General features: G+C 43.8%; 1 protein-coding gene across 13 annotated transcripts in view; it reads left to right on the top strand.

The window, feature by feature from the left end:
• Positions 1–17,798, top strand: part of VEPH1 (ventricular zone expressed PH domain containing 1) — a 150,589-nt gene that overhangs the window by 24,903 nt on the left and 107,888 nt on the right. For 6 of the 13 annotated variants that reach the window (XM_081862334.1, XM_081862329.1, XM_081862331.1 and 3 more), the window contains 3 exons: positions 8,301–8,551; positions 9,718–9,933; positions 13,307–13,481. In XM_081862334.1, the coding sequence (XP_081718460.1) occupies positions 8,414–8,551; positions 9,718–9,933; positions 13,307–13,481 (529 nt within the window). In that variant the 5' untranslated portion in view covers positions 8,301–8,413. Of the gene's footprint in view, positions 1–496; positions 605–2,733; positions 2,903–3,458; positions 3,531–8,300; positions 8,552–9,717; positions 9,934–13,306; positions 13,482–17,798 lie in introns of those variants that run through there. The other 7 variants (XM_081862330.1, XM_081862323.1, XM_081862325.1 and 4 more) reach the window with 3 other exon arrangements.

Raw genomic sequence — 17,798 nt, 5'->3', positions numbered from 1 at the left:
GCTCATATACCAGCTGTGATCTAAGCTGGAAGGAGAGAGCCTGGACCAAAATTAGCCCATGCTCTGGTAACCTCCTGTTTAAACTAATGTGGATGGGGCTGCCTTTAAAGATGGTCTGGAACAGTTAGCTCAGACTAATACTGCAAGGTTATTAAGTGGGACTGGTCCCTTTGACCATATATGTCTGTCCTTGTCAGCTGCCCTTGCTCCCCATACATTTGTGGGCCCAATTTAAAGTACTGGTTTTAATCTTTAAAGCCCTAAAGAACTTGGGATCAGTTTATCAAGAATACTCTCTTCTCCCATATGTAAGTACCTGAACAGTAAGGTCTTTTTTGGAGAAGGTTGAGAAGCAAGACATCAAATGAAAGGTTCAAGGAAGGGAATGTTTGTTGCTTAACATGAAGAAAATTAAGGAGAGCAGAGAGGGCAAGTGATAAATTTCAAATATGTAGAAGTTGCCTTCAAAACATGTAACAATTATTCTCTTGTTCAGTTAGCATGAGGAAGAAGGTTTTATTTTTCTGGAAGAAAATATTAGGGGGGAAAAACAAAGCTTGAGGAAAAAACCTTTGACTGAAACATGTTTCACCTAAAAGGGCAAGTCTCATTTATAACTTCCTTAAATGACTGCTTGAGCCAAATGCATTTTTCTTAGAATTGTTCCTGTTTCCTTAAAGCGAAGGGGCAAAAAATGTAAGCCGGCAAGTTTGCTTTGTGCTATAAATCACTTAATCTAGTTCTATTCAGGCTCTAGTGATAAGAGGTAAATGATACAAGGCTTATATAGGCCCCAGAGGCAGGCACCATACCTTATATTGTGTCATATATACCTAATAAACACACTGCAAAATACATCTGGGATGAATCCCCCCCCCCCCAAAAAAAAACCCACCTTCGGGGGAAAACTAGAGCTTAGCAGTAGAGCACATGCAAAGGTCCCAGATTCATTCCTGGGCATCTTTAGTTGAAAAGATGAAGAAAGGCCACTGCCCAAGACCCAAGAAAACCATTGTCAGTCACAGATAGGTAGCCGTGTTGGTCTGCCATAGTCAAAACAAAACAAATTCCTTCCAGTAGCACCTTAAAGACCAACTAAGTCAGATACGTATCTGAAGAAGTGTGCATGCACACGAAAGCTCATACCAAGAACTGACTTAGTTGGTCTTTAAGGTGCTACTGGAAGGAATTTGTTTTGCATTGTCAGTCAGAGCAGACAGTACCAGGCTGGATGGATCAATGGTCAACTAAGACAGCTTTCCATGTTTTTAAAGAAACACTATCTTGTGGTAAGGGCTGCGCCTCACTGTATATGATAATCAAAAGCTGTGGATTCCACTCACCAGCCTCCTATTGGGCTGGGAAATCTGTGATCCTCCAGATGTTGTTGGATTATAATCCCCATCATCCCTGAACATTGACCATGCTGGCTGGGGTTGGTGAGAGTAGAGCAACATCTGGAGAGCCGCTGGTTCCCTATCCTCCGACAAAATGACGGTGGGTCAAGATGAGAAACACTGATAAAATGACTGGAAAAATCAGATATCAGAAAGATCACAAATTCATCGAGGACTGGGGAAAGTTCACGGATTATCTGAAAATTATATGTGATGAACAGATAACGCTAGTGGGTTTTAAGGAGGTTTTGTGATAGTACAAGGTATATTGTAAAAAAGAAATAGAGATGGAAGGATAATATTAAATTGGCAATACTAGATATAGAAAATGCGTGAAGATAGGAAAAATGGATGGCTGATGGAGGTGCTGGTGGAAGTTCAAAAATTGGAAATTTGTAAACATGGTTGTATGGACTTATTTGTAAAGGAAAAATTTAATAAAAATTCAGAAATTGAGATTTTGACAGCGGTTGCTGGTGCTTCATTTCACTTCCATCTTGTGTTTATTCCTGGAATGTATAAAGAAACGAGAGACTGAAATGAATTCAGTAATTGTAATACTGGGGCCATATTACACATTAGGATTTTTTCAAAAAAGTGTGCCCCCCGCCGTTGATACTGCCGCCTGAGGTGGTTGCCACACCTTGAGTCATGGGTAGGCCAGCCTTGTTATATTGGCTTCAGAAGAGCTCTGTTGCTATGGCTACTCCAGTCCTGAGAACTGAGGGCACTGATAATTCTCTTGTTAAAATCTGCACGGAACTACAGTTCCCAAGACTCCCTGGTTTCGAGGAAATGACAAACCAATTGAACTCTCTCTGTGTGTAGAGGCTTCCTGAGTTGCATTGCTATGACATGTTCATGTTGAAGTGCACAAATATGTTGGGGTTGTGGGTATTACATATCATAAACTGACCCAAGAGGGCTGCAGGCATCTCCTTCAGGCCTTTTTTGTATTCGTGAGCTGTTTTATTCTTTGGAGAAATAATGGCTTCTCCATAGAAGTTTCATTCATTTGCTCTCTTTCAAAGAACAAAAAATATTGCAAGCCCACTGGGGTGTCTTCCCAGGAGAGGATAGTTTTCCACCAACAGAGAGCTCTCTTTTATCCACTAGAAACAACGGGCACTCAAGTTGAACAGGCTTTTTCAGCTTTTGTCCCAATAATAGAGGCTTTCATTCACAGTTAAGGCTGCTCTGCTTTTAGGTCCTTTCTGGTCACCTGATGAAGCCCTTGGTAACTTTTTAAGGCTGCTTTAGGCTGCATTCCTCAAATTCTTTATTCGTGGCCCTGTAATTAACAGCTTCAGGTTCACTGCGTGAACAGTAGATTCCATAACTTTCCACTTGTTGTGCCCTTGGATGCTGGACTGTTGCAACAAACAGGCAAAGCTGCACATCAACCCTGATTCTCAAAATACGCAACTTTGCCACTGCAAAAAAGAGAGAGAGAGAGAGAAACCAAAAAGCCCTACCTGTGGATGCTGTTCTGGAGTCATGTTCAGGTAAAGCATTGTATATGCTTCCTTTCTAAAAGGGTTCCTTTCTAAAGTAAAATCAGAAATGCTGAAAAAGCCCCTCTTTTTTGAACCTGTTTTCTCATACCACAGTACTTTTGTTGATTTCAAGTGTTCTGTCATTTACGCTACTGAATCAGACAGAGAACCTGACTTGTCAGTGCGGTTTTGATTTACCCCCTGCCTCATATTTTATTGCTAGGCTGTGTTTGCTAACTACCAAGATGTATATTCATTTATGGATAACTCTGTAATATTAGTTTTTAAAAGGGCAAGAGGAAAAGATGACAGATGTCCATTTTATGGCAGGAAAAATAATACACAAACTGGATGTTTTTATAGAGGTATTTCCTGCCACTATACTTTATTGTGTTCTACACAATTTTTTAAAAAATTGTATTGGCATGAATGGTATTAAATCAGTGTCATTGGGCCTAATGGAAGGAGGTGGTTCAGTACAAACTATTTTACTCTTCCAGCTTTGCAGTTAAAGGTCAGACTGACATTTTAGGTGAGATACGATTTGAATGTTTTTTGCAGGAAGAGTCAGGAAAAGACACTGTGAGCTTTTTGAGCTTAGAGTCGCTGTGACTACATTTTGTACCAGGACTGAAAGGTACTGACAGTGAAATGTGTGCTGGAGGTGACCTCTTCCTACTGCATGCCTAATATATATATATATATATATATGCTTTCGTAGATTTTCACGGGTACAGGAATGCAGGTTTTGGTGTCCTCGGGTGTCTTCCCGTGTAAAAGTTGGGGTGTCTAGGCGACGTTTCGACGAGGTCTCACTCGTCATCTTCAGGCTGGTGCTTTCGGCTTCTTGTTACTGGAACAGAGCAGGATCTCAGTGTTTGAGTTCCTATAAATACTGTAGAGGGGGTGTGGTGTATCTGCCCAGAACATTGGAGGCTATACACCACACCCCCTCTACAGTATTTATAGGAACTCAAACACTGAGATCCTGCTCTGTTCCAGTAACAAGAAGCCGAAAGCACCAGCCTGAAGATGACGAGTGAGACCTCGTCGAAACGTCGCCTAGACACCCCAACTTTTACACGGGAAGACACCCGAGGACACCAAAACCTGCATATATATATATATATATATATATATATATGCTTTCGTAGATTTTCACGGGTACAGGAATGCAGGTTTTGGTGTCCTCGGGTGTCTTCCCGTGTAAAAGTTGGGGTGTCTAGGCGACGTTTCGATGAGGTCTCACTCGTCATCTTCAGGCTGGTGCTTTCGGCTTCTTGTTACTGGAACAGAGCAGGATCTCAGTGTTTGAGTTCCTATAAATACTGTAGAGGGGGTGTGGTGTATCTGCCCAGAACATTGGAGGCTATACACCACACCCCCTCTACAGTATTTATAGGAACTCAAACACTGAGATCCTGCTCTGTTCCAGTAACAAGAAGCCGAAAGCACCAGCCTGAAGATGACGAGTGAGACCTCGTCGAAACGTCGCCTAGACACCCCAACTTTTACACGGGAAGACACCCGAGGACACCAAAACCTGCATATATATATATATATATATATATAGTCAGTATATACACAAGACTGGATTGCAATGGGAAGTGAGTGTGCAAAGCAAGGTAGCATTAAAAAAATTTAGCTTATACTTCCATGTGTAGTGTTGCCAAGAACTGAAAAGGGGCTGCTTTTCTTTAGCAGGGTAAAGAGAAGTGTCATAGTGAAGTAAGAAGTTGGATTGCATTTAGAATATTCACATAGCCCTGTAGTAAGAGTATCACTCAGAGAGAATAACAATCACAAGGGTGAACGGGCAAACTTGCTTTTTTGCTTTGGGTGTCAATTAGCCCATGAGATTAGTGACATGAGATTTTTTAAAAAATTATTAGGTCCATCAGTTCATTAGTGGGCACATGCCAAATTCAAAAATTAGAGAGTGGCATTGCTTGTGCCTTGGAGTGGTTATCTCTCTCTACTCTACTAAGGCAGACAGCCGCAGACTTTTGCAAATTGTAAGCGGGTTTGTAAGCCTGACTTTATACCACAGGCACTGTTGGGTGGGTGTCCAGTGTACAATGTGCTAACATTGACAACATGGGTTCTGAGATGTGCTGAATTCATGTTTATATTTGTCATTACAATATATTGCACCTATCCTCCAAGGAGGTCAAGGTGGCACCTGTGGTTCTCTCCTTGTTTATTATCTTCACAACAACCCTGGGAGGTAAATTGGTCTGAGATACTGTGAGTGGCCCAAGAGCATCCAGTGAGTTTCATGGCTCCATGGGGATTTGAACCCTGCTCTCCCACGTCCTAATCCAACAATCTAACCACTACGCTACACTGGCTCTTCTTCAGTAATCACAGCCTGAGAGCTTAGGAGCGGCCCTGAACTCAATCTGGAAGTTTGTGGGGCGGCTGTCAGATTGCTTTCGTGCTGTGCTCATATGGTAAAGGTGTTTGTGTGAACCGATGCTCCCATCAGGCTACTGTACTTTAGGCTACTGTAACTCCCATGGCAGTCGTGTGCAAACCTTGCCATGATGTATAAACCAGCTATTTGTTTAGAGCAAAACTCTGCTGAAAAGAGTTACATTTGCCTCTAATTATACACTGAAGAGATCCAGTTGCAGGAAGCCTGATGGCACACCATCTGTTATTATTTCAGGTATGAAGCCAGGAAAAGCAAAAACCAATAGGTTCTTTTATTCTTTTATATTATATAGGTGGGTTTTTTGCTGAATGCAAGATATTGAGGCTTCTTCTTTTCTAAGTCCTGTTGTATTTTTTTAAAATATCCTCATGCTGACAGATTGCTAGCAGTTGACAAGTTGACTGAACCCAGATCCTGCAGGTTTATGTGGCTACCCTTGACATTTGTTTTCTTTAAAAAATGTGCTATACATATTGCACAGACCTGGCTAAGTGAGTTTTTACAGGAGGTTGTTGTTTGCACCATGGCCTGTACAGCTGCTATAATTGCACAGCCATCAGTGATGTACGTATGTGTGTGTGTGTGACCCTACTATTTGGCTGTTGCTGGCAAGTAAGGTAAAAGGTAAAGGGACCCCTGACCATTAGGTCCAGTCATGACCAACTCTGGGGTTGCGGCACTCATCTCGCTTTATTGGCGGAGGGAGCTGGCGTACAGCTTCAGGGTCATGTGGCCAGCATGACTAAACTGCTTCTGGCGAACCAGAGCAGCGCACGGAAATGCCTTTTACCTTCCCGCTGGAGCAGTACCTATTTATCTACATGCACTTTGAGGTGCTTTTGAACTGCTATGTTGGCAGGAGCAGGGACTGAGCAACAGGAGCTCACCCCGTCGCGGGGATTTGAACCGCCGACCTTCTGATCGGCAAGTCCTAGGCTCTGTGGTTTAGATCACAGCGCCACCTGCGTCCTTGGCAAGTAAGGTGCCCCTGCCCTAATGAAATGGCATGATTTAGCTGCAAAAGACAAGGATTAGATTGGGGATGCAAGATGCAGACTCTGCATCCAAATTGTAGCTAGGAAGGTCCATTGTGGTCTCCTGCTATGTGCATCTGCAGAGAAAGTCTGGATAAACAACATATTCTATCATGGCAGAGGAGTAACATGGGGGTGTTGGCGGGGGACAAATAAATGCCAAGGGAGGAGAGTGCATTCACCATTGAAAGAAAAGTGCTCCATTTGCTCTGTTCTATCAAAATACATGGGGACGTTAGCTCAAAAGCCTTGCAGTGAGATGCTAACACATGGTTCCATCCCAAAATAATGGGATTTCCAAATTTTATTTTCCATTGAAATGTATGAAGAGATAATACGACCTCATAAGGAATCAAAAGCCTGGCCTTTCTGACTTGCATTGGCCTTCCGTAGTCTTTCGCAGCCCTTCTGCCAGGGTTCCATTTAACTTGAGGTGCTGGATAGTGAACCTGCAACCTCAGTGCAAAACATCTGCTGGGCCATTGAGCAGTCGCCCCTTCCTCTGGTGCTTGTGCATGGGGGTTCCATTGTACAACAGAACTCATGCATGAACCCATTGAATAGGGGGATATCAATTTAAAGCTTAAGGTGTCTATATAGTTGATTTACCCGCCACTTTTCTAACAGATATGCATTGCACAAAGTGGCTCCCATCAGTTAAAATCGCAAAATAAAAATATTACAACAATGCAAAAATCACAACATTACAGTCACAAATTAAGAATATGTGGATAGCAGCGAATTTGACAAGGGCAGGGACAGCAGATGAAATGCACTTTCTCACGAAAACCAACTCAGCCTGATGAACTAAAGGTCTACTTGTGATCACTTTGCATAGCATAGAATATGGTTCCCTCCTCTGCTCCCCCAAGTATAACTTTTCATTTTAAGTAAGTTTCCAGCCCTTCTTACTGGAGGAAGGGTGGGAGGGAGGTTAATAATGCACAGGAAAAAATTGCTGCAAATGTTTCTGAGAAGCACATGTGGTTTTGCCTTTTAGGGTCAAAGGAATATTCCTGTTGTCTTACCATTCACTAGTATATTTCCTCACCATTGGCATCTTCTTTGTTCTTTAATGCTCTATATATTTTCTCTAATGCTTCCATCATCAGCATATAATTCCTGTTGAAATTAATAAAGTTTGGGGCAGATCTTGCTATTCCGTTATTTATCTTCGCCAAAAAAAATCTAATTTCATAACCTGGTTAGATGGGTGGGGAATATTTATTTATTTTGTATCCTGCTTTTCCCCCAGTGCAGGACCCAAGGCAGCTCATCACATGAATAAAAAACAGATTCTGCTTTCAGAAAGAAAAAAAAGACCAATAAATTGTTTTTATTTATTTAAATGTATTTAATTGTTTTTAATAAGTTACCATATATAGTTGAGTGCATTTCACTTCTGCATTGAAATGCTTAAAAATTTAATATAGTACTGTGTTAAATATTAAATAGTGTAAAAAGGTAAAAGGACCCCTGACCATTAGGTCCTGTCGCAGACGACTCTGGGGTTGCTGTGCTCATCTCGCTTTAGTGGCCGAGGGAGCTGGCGTACAGTTTCCGGGTCATGTGGCCAGCATGACTAAGCCGCTTCTGGCGAACCAGAGCAGCACATGGAAACATTGTTTACCTTCCCGCTGGAGCGGTACCTTTTTATCTACTTGCACTTTGATGTGTTTCGAACTGCTAGGTGGGCAGGAGCTGGGACTGAGCAACGGGAGCTCACCCTGGAATTCTAACCGCCGACCTTCTGATTGGCAAGCCCTAGGTTCAGTGGTTTAACCCACAGTGCCACACGTGTCCCTATTAAGTACTGTATAACTGTATTAAAAATTAATATAGTACTGGTGTCTTTGTGGTTATGCCCATAATTATTTCTTTTTTAAAAAAAAATTAGCGAGCCAAGCATTCTTGTTAATCTATTTCTTCTTCTCAGATTATGGCAGACGAGGTCCAAAAATATGTGAAAAAGAATCCTATGTGTGGGAGAGGGACACCTTCTTGATGATGGATTATTGACTGAAGCACGTTCTGGCCGAACAATCAACTATGCACCATCTCTTTGGACTCGTTTTGGGACAAAAGGATCTTTCACGTGCAGGGGACCTCTTCTCCTTAGACGATTCTGAAATAGAAGGATGTCTGTCAGAAGCTCTCGAGCAAATAAAAACTATTAGTTCATCTCCAGTAAGTAATGCATTTATTGCCCTTTCTTTGAGTGTGAGTTGAAATGTATAATACAGTAATGAATCAGAAAACATGAGCATCTCAAAAGAGCTCACATTTGAAGAATGTGAGGGTACAATCACACACACACAGTGAATACAGAATTTCTCCTTCAGTTTACCATAGGTAAAATGGGAGAGAGCTTTACACAATTATTGTGAGAATAAATTTCCAGTCATCCACTGCCTGAAATGGGAGAAGGGGGGGGGGGGGGAAGCAAGATAGTTTTTATAGTAGTGTGAGGGTTTCAAAATGGGCCAGCCTCAATTATGTACACCTGAAAAGAAGTCCATTTTTAGCACATGCTCCTTTATATTGCACCAGCTCTTAGTTCTTAACATTTGAAAAACATTTCATAAAAAGATTTTCCTTAAAAAACCAAGTTTAAAAGTTAATTCCCACTAGAGGGCATCAGTGATACATATTTTTCGTTGCACACACGCTTTCATATGATTTCCAAATTCAGATAATTCAGTTAAGATGTCACATGAATGAAGCCTTAGAAAATTACAGATATCATTATTCTCCAACATTGCCCCCCCAAAAAATCATGGAGATGGACAGAAAGGAATGAATAAAAGGAGTAGGATAGAGAACCTTTTCCTTTCAAAGGATGGAATAAGAATTTGAGCCTTTTCCGCTTGGGGGGGTGGGAAGAAAGAAAGATTGGGAAGGAACCTGAGAGGGGCTGATAATAAGTGCACATCAACACCAGCACATGGGGTCATCCCTTCAAATTGATTGGCAGTAGAATTGGAGGAAAGTGCGTCACCAATCCACAGTGCGTCACCAATTTATAGGGCTTGTCTACACTTCTGCATACACTGCTGAGAAAGCAAGGGTTCAAGCAGTTTCCCATTTGTCCCATGCTTTCTAGGTTTGGGTCAGAGTGGTTTTGCTTTTGCCACACTGCTTTCCCACAGAAAACATGCTCTTTAGAGCTAGATTGGAGCAAGTGTCAATCAGGAGAAAACTTGCTTGTAGAGCAGTGACATAAATAAAATTGAAAGTTCTGTCCAAAGCTATAGATTGGTATGGTGTATGGGAGAGATTTAACCTCCTTGGTTCATTCTGATGACACTTGAGTACCGTACCTAAGCCTCACAAACTGTTTTGCCCTCAATCAGGACTACCAAACGAATGACAACGACCAGGCAGTTGTGGAGATCTGTATCACTCGAATCACAACGGCCATCAGGGAAACAGAATCCATAGAGAAACATGGGAAAGCCCTTGTTGCACTCTGGGAATCTTGCTTAGAGCACAATCTGAAACCTTCGGGGAAAGATGAAGATACACCACATGCAAAGATCGCTTCTGATATTATGAGCTGCATTTTGCAGGTGAGAGTGTTATACCAAAGCACATTGTCCTTGGCAATGATCAATGCTTTTTTTCACAAACAACCAGCTTTTGGTTGACTGGAGAACTGCCCTAGACTTGATTTGGAACCTCCCCATAGTCACAGGCTTTCTCAGGTACCGTATTGGTCTGAAAATAAGCTGCACACAAATATAAGCCGCACCTTTAAAATTGGAGGGAGTAAAAGGAAAAAAAGACAATACCCCCCTTCCCCTTTCTTTACGGCGGCTTGGGTGAGGCTTGGGAGCAGTGGGCGCACTGCACGCCATTGTCCCATGCTTCCAGGCTGCTTCCTGGGCGACGGAGACGTGCTGCTTTGCCAGCAGTCTTCCCCCTTCGTTTTGACAGCTGGGTGAGGCTTGGGAGTTGTGGGCAGGTGCTGCGCTGTTTTCCTGCCCCCCCCCCCCCCGGGCAGCTGTTTCAGCAGCGATATCATAAGGTTGCGACTGCAAATATAAGCCACACTTTAACTTTTCTGGATCGGAATTTGGGGGGAAAGTGTGGCTTATATTCGGGCCAATACGGTAACACTTCCTCTCTCACACAGCCCAGCTCACCTTTTGGGTTATCTCTAGGCATTCAGGGACGAGGGTTGTGCTGTTGTTTAAACCACAGAGCCTAGGACTTGCCAATTGGAAGGTTGGCGGTCAGAATCACCGCGACAGGGTGAGCTCCTGTTGTTCAGTCCCAGCTCCTGCCCACCTAGCAGTTCGAAAGCACATCAAAGTGCAAGTAGACAAATAGGGATGTCTTTACCCTTTGTGAAGTTGTACGCATTTTGGCTGGAGATGACTTAGGAATGGCTTAAGGACTTCAACTGGTGTGAAGCTGGATTTAAAAACAATGCACCACACATTTCACAGCAAAATACCTTCTCTGGCGGGAAGGTAAACGGTGTTTCTGTGCACTGCTCTGCTTCGCCAGAAGCGGCTTAGTCATGCTGGCCACATGACCTGGAAGCTGTCTGCAGACAAACACAGGCTCCCTCGGCCTATAGAGCGAGATGAGCGCACAACTCCAGAGTCATCCACGACTGGACCTAACGGTCAGGGGTACCTTTACCTTTACCTTTTACCAGGCATTCAGTGGTGAATGTGTCTCATCACATTGCCTTATTAGTGTATATATCTCCTGTATTTTGCTGTGAAATGTGTGGTGCATTGTTTTTAAATCCAGCTTCACACCAGTTGAAGTCCTTAAGCCATTCCTAAGTCATCTCCAGCCAAAATGCGTACAACTTCACAAAGGGTAAAGACATCCCTGTGTTTCAATGCCTCCCTGTGTGTACCCAATTTGAAGTGTATCAGACACTAATTACTATGTTGATGTGAGGAGCTGGGCGGGGGGGGAGCTCTGTCAAACACACCTGAAAAACCAACAAGTTTGCTGTGCTCTAACTTGGTCATGTGAATACACCCTTGTTTTCAGTCTTAATTCTTAATCCTGCCATTACTGACTGCAAACTTTCAACAGCACTAAAATGTTTCTTGCTATCTAACCTTGGCTCCCATTCAGGACTAACCTCAAAGATTTGTCTTGCTTTAAAAATCATATTAATCTGTTTTGGCTCTTGGTTGTTTTCATCCAAAAGGTCGAGAACATGATATTGGAGAGGGAGAGAAAGGGCTCCTAGACCTGGTTTCCCATCAGCGTGGTGGCAAATTAAAACTCTCTTTGTATGCCCAGTTCTGTCTGTTTCAGCTTCAGAATTCTAGGACCAGGTCCAAATAAACATTTTATGCAATGGAAGTTGAAAAAATTATCTTGGATCCAAGACAGGTGTTGATTTCCAGAAATATAACTCTTTAATAAACAGAACAAGCCCTCATTGTCTCCACTTCACTTGTTATTGTAACGCTGTCAAAACAAAGGGCCTTGTTGCCTGGAATATATTAATTGCCTTAAAATCAGTTGTACTTGTAATCAAGACGCAAACAAGGGGCATGTGATCAAAAGCCTCCCACTGAATTTGATGCTCCTTAGGCTAAAATCTCCTAAGTAAGTTATTCCCATTACAGTATTTTTATACAAAGAAGTACACCTGAGAGAGACAAAGAGAGAAATGCTCTCAGTTGCCGTTTAGACCAGAAAGTCCAGAGGTGGTACAAGTTGCCTGAGAAATCCAAGCTATTGGGAAAGGGATTGCAAAGTGCAATTGCCTCTTTGTGTTGGTGCAAAAACAAAACAAACCGTAGCTCATTGTAGAGCACATACGTGGCCTGCAGAAGTTCCCAGGTGTAATCATAGCACAGTGATTACACAAGGTGTAATCGTAGCACCTTGGGCCTAGAGACCAAATGCAGCCCATCAGTCCTCGCTGTCTGGCCCTCAGGATTCTTCCCAGGCCACATTCCTCACTTCTTCCCATCACCCTTGAGTGCTTTTGCCTGGCTGCAACATGCTCAATAATGCCACTCCTTTGCCTGGATGGAGGGCAGAGAGGGGTGAGTGAGTGTGTGCAGGAACTAGGCTTCAGCACAAAGGTAACATTCACTTTTGTGGCTTCACCCACTTTTGCAACTGGCCCTTTGCACCACTGACATGTGGCCCCTGGAACATTGGCTCGCCACCCCTAGCATCTCAAGTTAGAAGGATCAAGTGGCCAGTGATTGGGGGGGGGGGAATCCACCTGAGATCTTGGAGAGCCACTGCCAGTCAGTGGGCAATACTAGTCTAGATGGGCAAATAGTATGGCCTGGTATAATGCAGCTTTCCACATTGCTAGGATCCAGCTCTCAAGTTATGTGCATCTGTGCATGGTCCGGATTGATGGTCCCACATCATCTGAAACATTGTAAGGGATCTCAGGGCACATCTTTTAGGCCATAGTGGACAGTGGGGTGGGTGGTAGTGCTCACCTGGCCCCCAGTTGCTCCCCTTGCTGCTGCATACTGATGCGAGTAGAAAAAAGTCAGCAGTGAGGTTGGCTCAGTGCAAACCAACGGAGCCAGTCCAGCACTCCTGCTGGTCTGTTTGCACTGCACCAGCCTCACTGCCACCTTGACCCTCTCTGTTCTGCTATGCAGCAGTGACACTTGCAAGCGGAGGTTGGATGAGTGCCTTCACCCCCCCCCCGCTCCACCTGCTGCTGCTCTCAGGTCAAAACATTGCAGCTTTGTCTTGAAAAAACATTCCTTCAGTTTTTACATAGATGGACCATTGTTGCTTTTCTACAATAGCGTGTAAAAACTTGTGATAATTTTCAGAGCTAATATTAAAAGGAGAGTCCAAGAGAAGCCCAAGATGGTGCTAAAAGGAACATGTCTAGAGAAGTTCCATGGTCTTAGCTGATGGACCCAAGCAGATGACTTGTAATGAATGTTGCTTTTTTGGTGCTTCTGTTTTCCTCAACAGAATTATAACCGTCCTCCCATCATGGCATTGGCTGTCCCCGTCGCAGTCAAGTTTCTGCAGAGGGGTAACAAAGAACTGTGCAGGAACATGTCGAGTTATCTCTCCCTTGCTGCAATAAGCAAAGCAGACCTGCTGGCCGAGCACACAGAAACCATTGTAAAAAGTGTCCTGCAAGGTAAGAAATATCAGAATTGCTCTATTCTGATTTGCCTATTGGGTCCTGTAAGGTTTTCTATACATGTGGTGTTTTGTTTTTTAAATAGATAAATAAAATCTAAAGTTTTACAGTCAGGATAGTTTCAGACACAGCAATCTGAATGCGTGCCTTAGATTTCATCATGCGCTCATGTTCAGGGGACTCTATGTGATTATGGGGCCATGTTCTTGGCCCTACTGCCCCCAAAATGTGCAGATTCCTGGCTCAGTCCTTGATGCAGATTGAGTTTGGACTTCAGGAGTGGGTTAGACAGTGTATGTGAGATTGGAGCAAAAACAAACTCTCACTTCCCTGTCAATGTGTGGTCCCCTTCAGGGTGAGTAATGTAATGTAACATAATGGGTAATGTTGTGTGTGTGTGTGTGTGTGTGTGTGTGTGTGTGTGTGTGTGCATGAGCATAGCCAGGATCTTTGTAAGGGGGGCAGGCCTTTCATGGGGGGGGGAGAAGCTCAGTTTGCTTTGTATTTTTATTGATTTTGGGGGGCAGCTGCCCTCATGGCCCCCGGTTATGCCTGTGTGTGTGTGTGTGTGTGTGTGTGCAGCCTTCCACTACATAGTGTCTTCCGGATGTGTTGGACTACAACTTCTAAATCCCTGGGCATAATGGACAACGGTCAGGGAAGGCTGCGTTATGGAATCAGAGAATTAAAGAGTTGGAAGGAACTCCAGATGTTATCTTGTCTGGCCCCCTCCATACCTGCAAATCATCCCTTCCACTCGAAACAGATAGTGACTTTCTACATAGCTCAGAATCTCACACCAGGGAGTGTCTGCAAGAGAATTCAAGCAGGCATTCCAGAGGTTCCTGATGGGTTTCTATAGCTGCAAAGCACCCATAAATGCACTGATGGAATTGGTGGAACCTGACAACAATAGCAAACATTTTCTTTTCTTTTTTTAAGTTTGGGTTGGGCATAAATCTGCTGAGTAGAATTACCACCTCTTTTTTAAAAATGAACACAATCCTAACCTCCTTACCAGGGAGTAAGTCCCATTGAATATGTCCTTATGAGTAGACACTGGTAAGATTGCAGTGCGTGGGAAATGGGATACTCCTCCATGATATGCACACACACATCCCACCAGTGCTTTTTTTTCTGGGGGCACTCAAGGGTATGCAGTACCAGCACCTTATCCCCCCCCCCCGTCCCCAATGTTTAAAGGTTGGCACTTTCTGTGACAACTTCATGGTGAGTCCTGGCACCTTCCTATTAAAAAAAAAAAAGCACTGCACCCCACCACATCAGACATGTTGGGTCAACCCCAGGAAATCGTTCCACTGTATACACCTGGAATTCACCACTCAAACAATTTTGGAGTAGTCAGAGTGAAACTAGTCTCAGGGAAAATGCATCAAAAGCAGCATTTTCAGAAGAAACCAGTGGATTGTGCGTAACTGTGGATAACGTCGAGTGTACATGAGTTCAAAGAACAGAGGTGGCAATGCACTGAAGCCAGAGTAAACCGCCCTGAGACCTCCGGGTATAGGGCTGTATATAAATTCAATTAATAATAATAATAAAGGGTATTGCGTGGACAGGCGGAGTCCCCAGATCCCGAGCGGTCCCCCCCGTCATGTGGAATAACGACTCAAGACAACGTGCTATGGGATTAAATTGGCCACAACTTTATTAAATTTCAAATGTGGGTAGACCTTGGCTCAGGCATTGGGCGTTCTCCCTCCCCAGTCCCCAGCTGGGGACCTAGGGAGCTTCAGGGTTATCCAGTGTGTGTGTGGGGGGGTGTGGGCCGGCTCTGGAGAACATGTGTTCAAGCAGAGATAGCCGCCCCCGTTACGCCGCCGCCGCAGGTGAGAGCAATGATGACCATTCGGCGTATGGTCAAAGCCTCCCTTCAGAAACCCCTTTAACAGGGAACCCTGGTATCGCCGCCGCAAAGAGGAAGATGGACTAAAGGATTCCGCCCAAGGCCTGATACCGCCAAAGTTGTGATGTTTTGCTACGGGAAAGGCGAAACCTGCCAATGCAGGGAAATTCCTTTCCGGCCCTTTAACAGCGACCTTAACGTAGCAGCGCCCGCATACCTGTGAAGAAAAGTTAACCTGCAAAACCTGTGAAGAAAAGTTAACCTGCAAAATAAGACATTAACTGAGGGTGGGTAGGGTGGGAGAAGCTCTGGAGCCAAGTGAGGATTCCCAGGTAAGATCCTCCCTCTATTGTGTGGGCAGGTAATCCCTCCCCTACCTGGCCTGGTCCCCTTGGCAACACTTCCCCCAGGTGGGATTGGACAACTGACTGAGGTAGGCAGAGACCTCCAGGTATCCCACCTGAGGGAAGGCAAAGCCAAGCCTATGCTGATGGGGCCGCTCCAGATCTAGGGCTGTGCGCGTCCACGCAAAGGGCGCCCCCCGTTTTAAGCGGGGAGCGGTCATTGTGTACATACCCTGAGTGCATGTGTAAAAACTAGGCTGCTGTTTACTCCTGTGTCTACCACTTCCATGCCATTCCTTGCTTGCTATGGGTCAATTTTTATAAATTACACGCAACAATGACTCTGTCATTAACTTAAATATAGTTAAGAGTTCTTCGTAGTATTTAACTTATATCCCATTTATTTTCTTTCTTCTTTTCATTTCCATCATTTGACCAGTAGGTGTTGCTCTGGATATCTAAGATGAAATTGCAAGGAATGTTTAGTTTCGTAGAGATGCTGTAGGAACTAAGAAACAAGCAGGCTGCCTTCTGTTGTTATTATTATTTGTAAGAAAGCGGGAGAATTTGAAAAATATATATGCATGAATGAGCAGACACCCTAATCCATAGATGGCCTATGTGCATGCAAAAATGTGCTTCTGTGCACATGTTCCTAACTTGTCTACATTTTTGTGTATGCAAATGGATGCTAGGTGCAAGATTCCAGCTGTGGGGTGTGTGTGCATAGAGCTGTTATATCTATGATAGTGTTGGCCAGCTGTTTGGGACCTGGACAGTTGAGACTGGGTTCAGATTCCCCTACTTTGGCTAATGGGTTATCTCTCCCAGCCGTACCTTGAAATCACAGAATCACAGAATTGTAGAGTTGGAAGGGACCATGAGGGTCATCTAGGTGAAGCCCCTGCAATGCAGGAATTCTTTTGCCTGACATGGGATTTGAACCCACAACCCTGGGATGAAGAGTCTAATGCTCTACTGACTGACCTATCCCAGGATTGAATTTAGGACCTTCTGTATGCAAAGCAGATGCTCTACCACTGAGCTAAAATCTTTCCTTTAAAAGTACCCAAGAGCTTTTCAGTTTCTTTAGTGAAATTAACTGGGATTAAAACTTCATGCTTTGCTAGCACAGCTGTTTAAAGGATTGGGCTTTAAGGGGCTTGGTATAAGTACATCTGTGGTTCCCTTGTTGCCCTTGAGCTGATGTAATCAGCAATTGCAGCATTCTGCACTAACTGCAGCTTCTGGATCAAGCACAAGGGAAGCCCCACATAGAGCGCATTGCAGTGATCCAGTCGTGAAGTAACCAACGTGTTAACTACTGTGGCAAGGCTTTCCCCTTGCACTGGCAGCTGTTGACACAAAGGTGGTATTAAGCTATCTATAATCTGCTATACCACCACAGTTTCTCCTTCTGATGGTGCAGAAGTTTAAAGTGATTCTATTTCTGGCCAGCTAGCTCACTGGAGTCCATTAACTTGCTCCCTTTTAGGATAATTCCCTATCAGGGGACCATCAGAGACCTCATCCCTGCTGTCTTCTGTTCCTGCCTTCCCCATCTTGCTGCCCTCTGGATGTTTTGTACAACATCTCCTATCAGCCCCAGCCAGCATGGCCAGGGATAATGGGATCAGTAGTCCAATCCTTCTGGAGAGCATGAGGTTGGAGAAGGCTGTTCTAGTTCCCATACAGTAGCTTTTGCAGTTCTCATAGAGCAGGTTTTGCTGGAATGACCAAAGATCTAGTACAGGCCTTGATTTCATCTGGCTTAGTTTAGCTCAGTTTTATTTGGACAGTGGCCATTGAGTATTACTCACTTCTCAGGCCCCTGAATATGAACTCTTATGTGAGATTATTCTGTTTGCAGAGAAGTATACAGTGGTACCTTGGTTCTCAAACTTAATCCGTTCCGGAAGTCCATTCCAAAACCAAAGCGTTCCAAAACCAAGGCACGCTTTCCCATAGAAAGTAATGCAAAATGGATTAATCCATTCCAGACTTTTAAAAACAACCCCTAAAACAGCGATTTAACATGAATTTTACTATATAACGAGACCACTGATCCATAAAATGAAAGCAATAATCAATGTACTATACTAT

The sequence above is a fragment of the Podarcis erhardii genome (genome assembly GCF_964252035.2).
Source record: "Podarcis erhardii genome assembly, chromosome: 5".
In the NCBI taxonomy this organism is placed as follows: domain Eukaryota; kingdom Metazoa; phylum Chordata; class Lepidosauria; order Squamata; family Lacertidae; genus Podarcis; species Podarcis erhardii.
The sequence above is the reverse complement of the archived record's forward strand: the minus strand, read 5'-3'. Positions and strand labels throughout refer to the sequence as shown.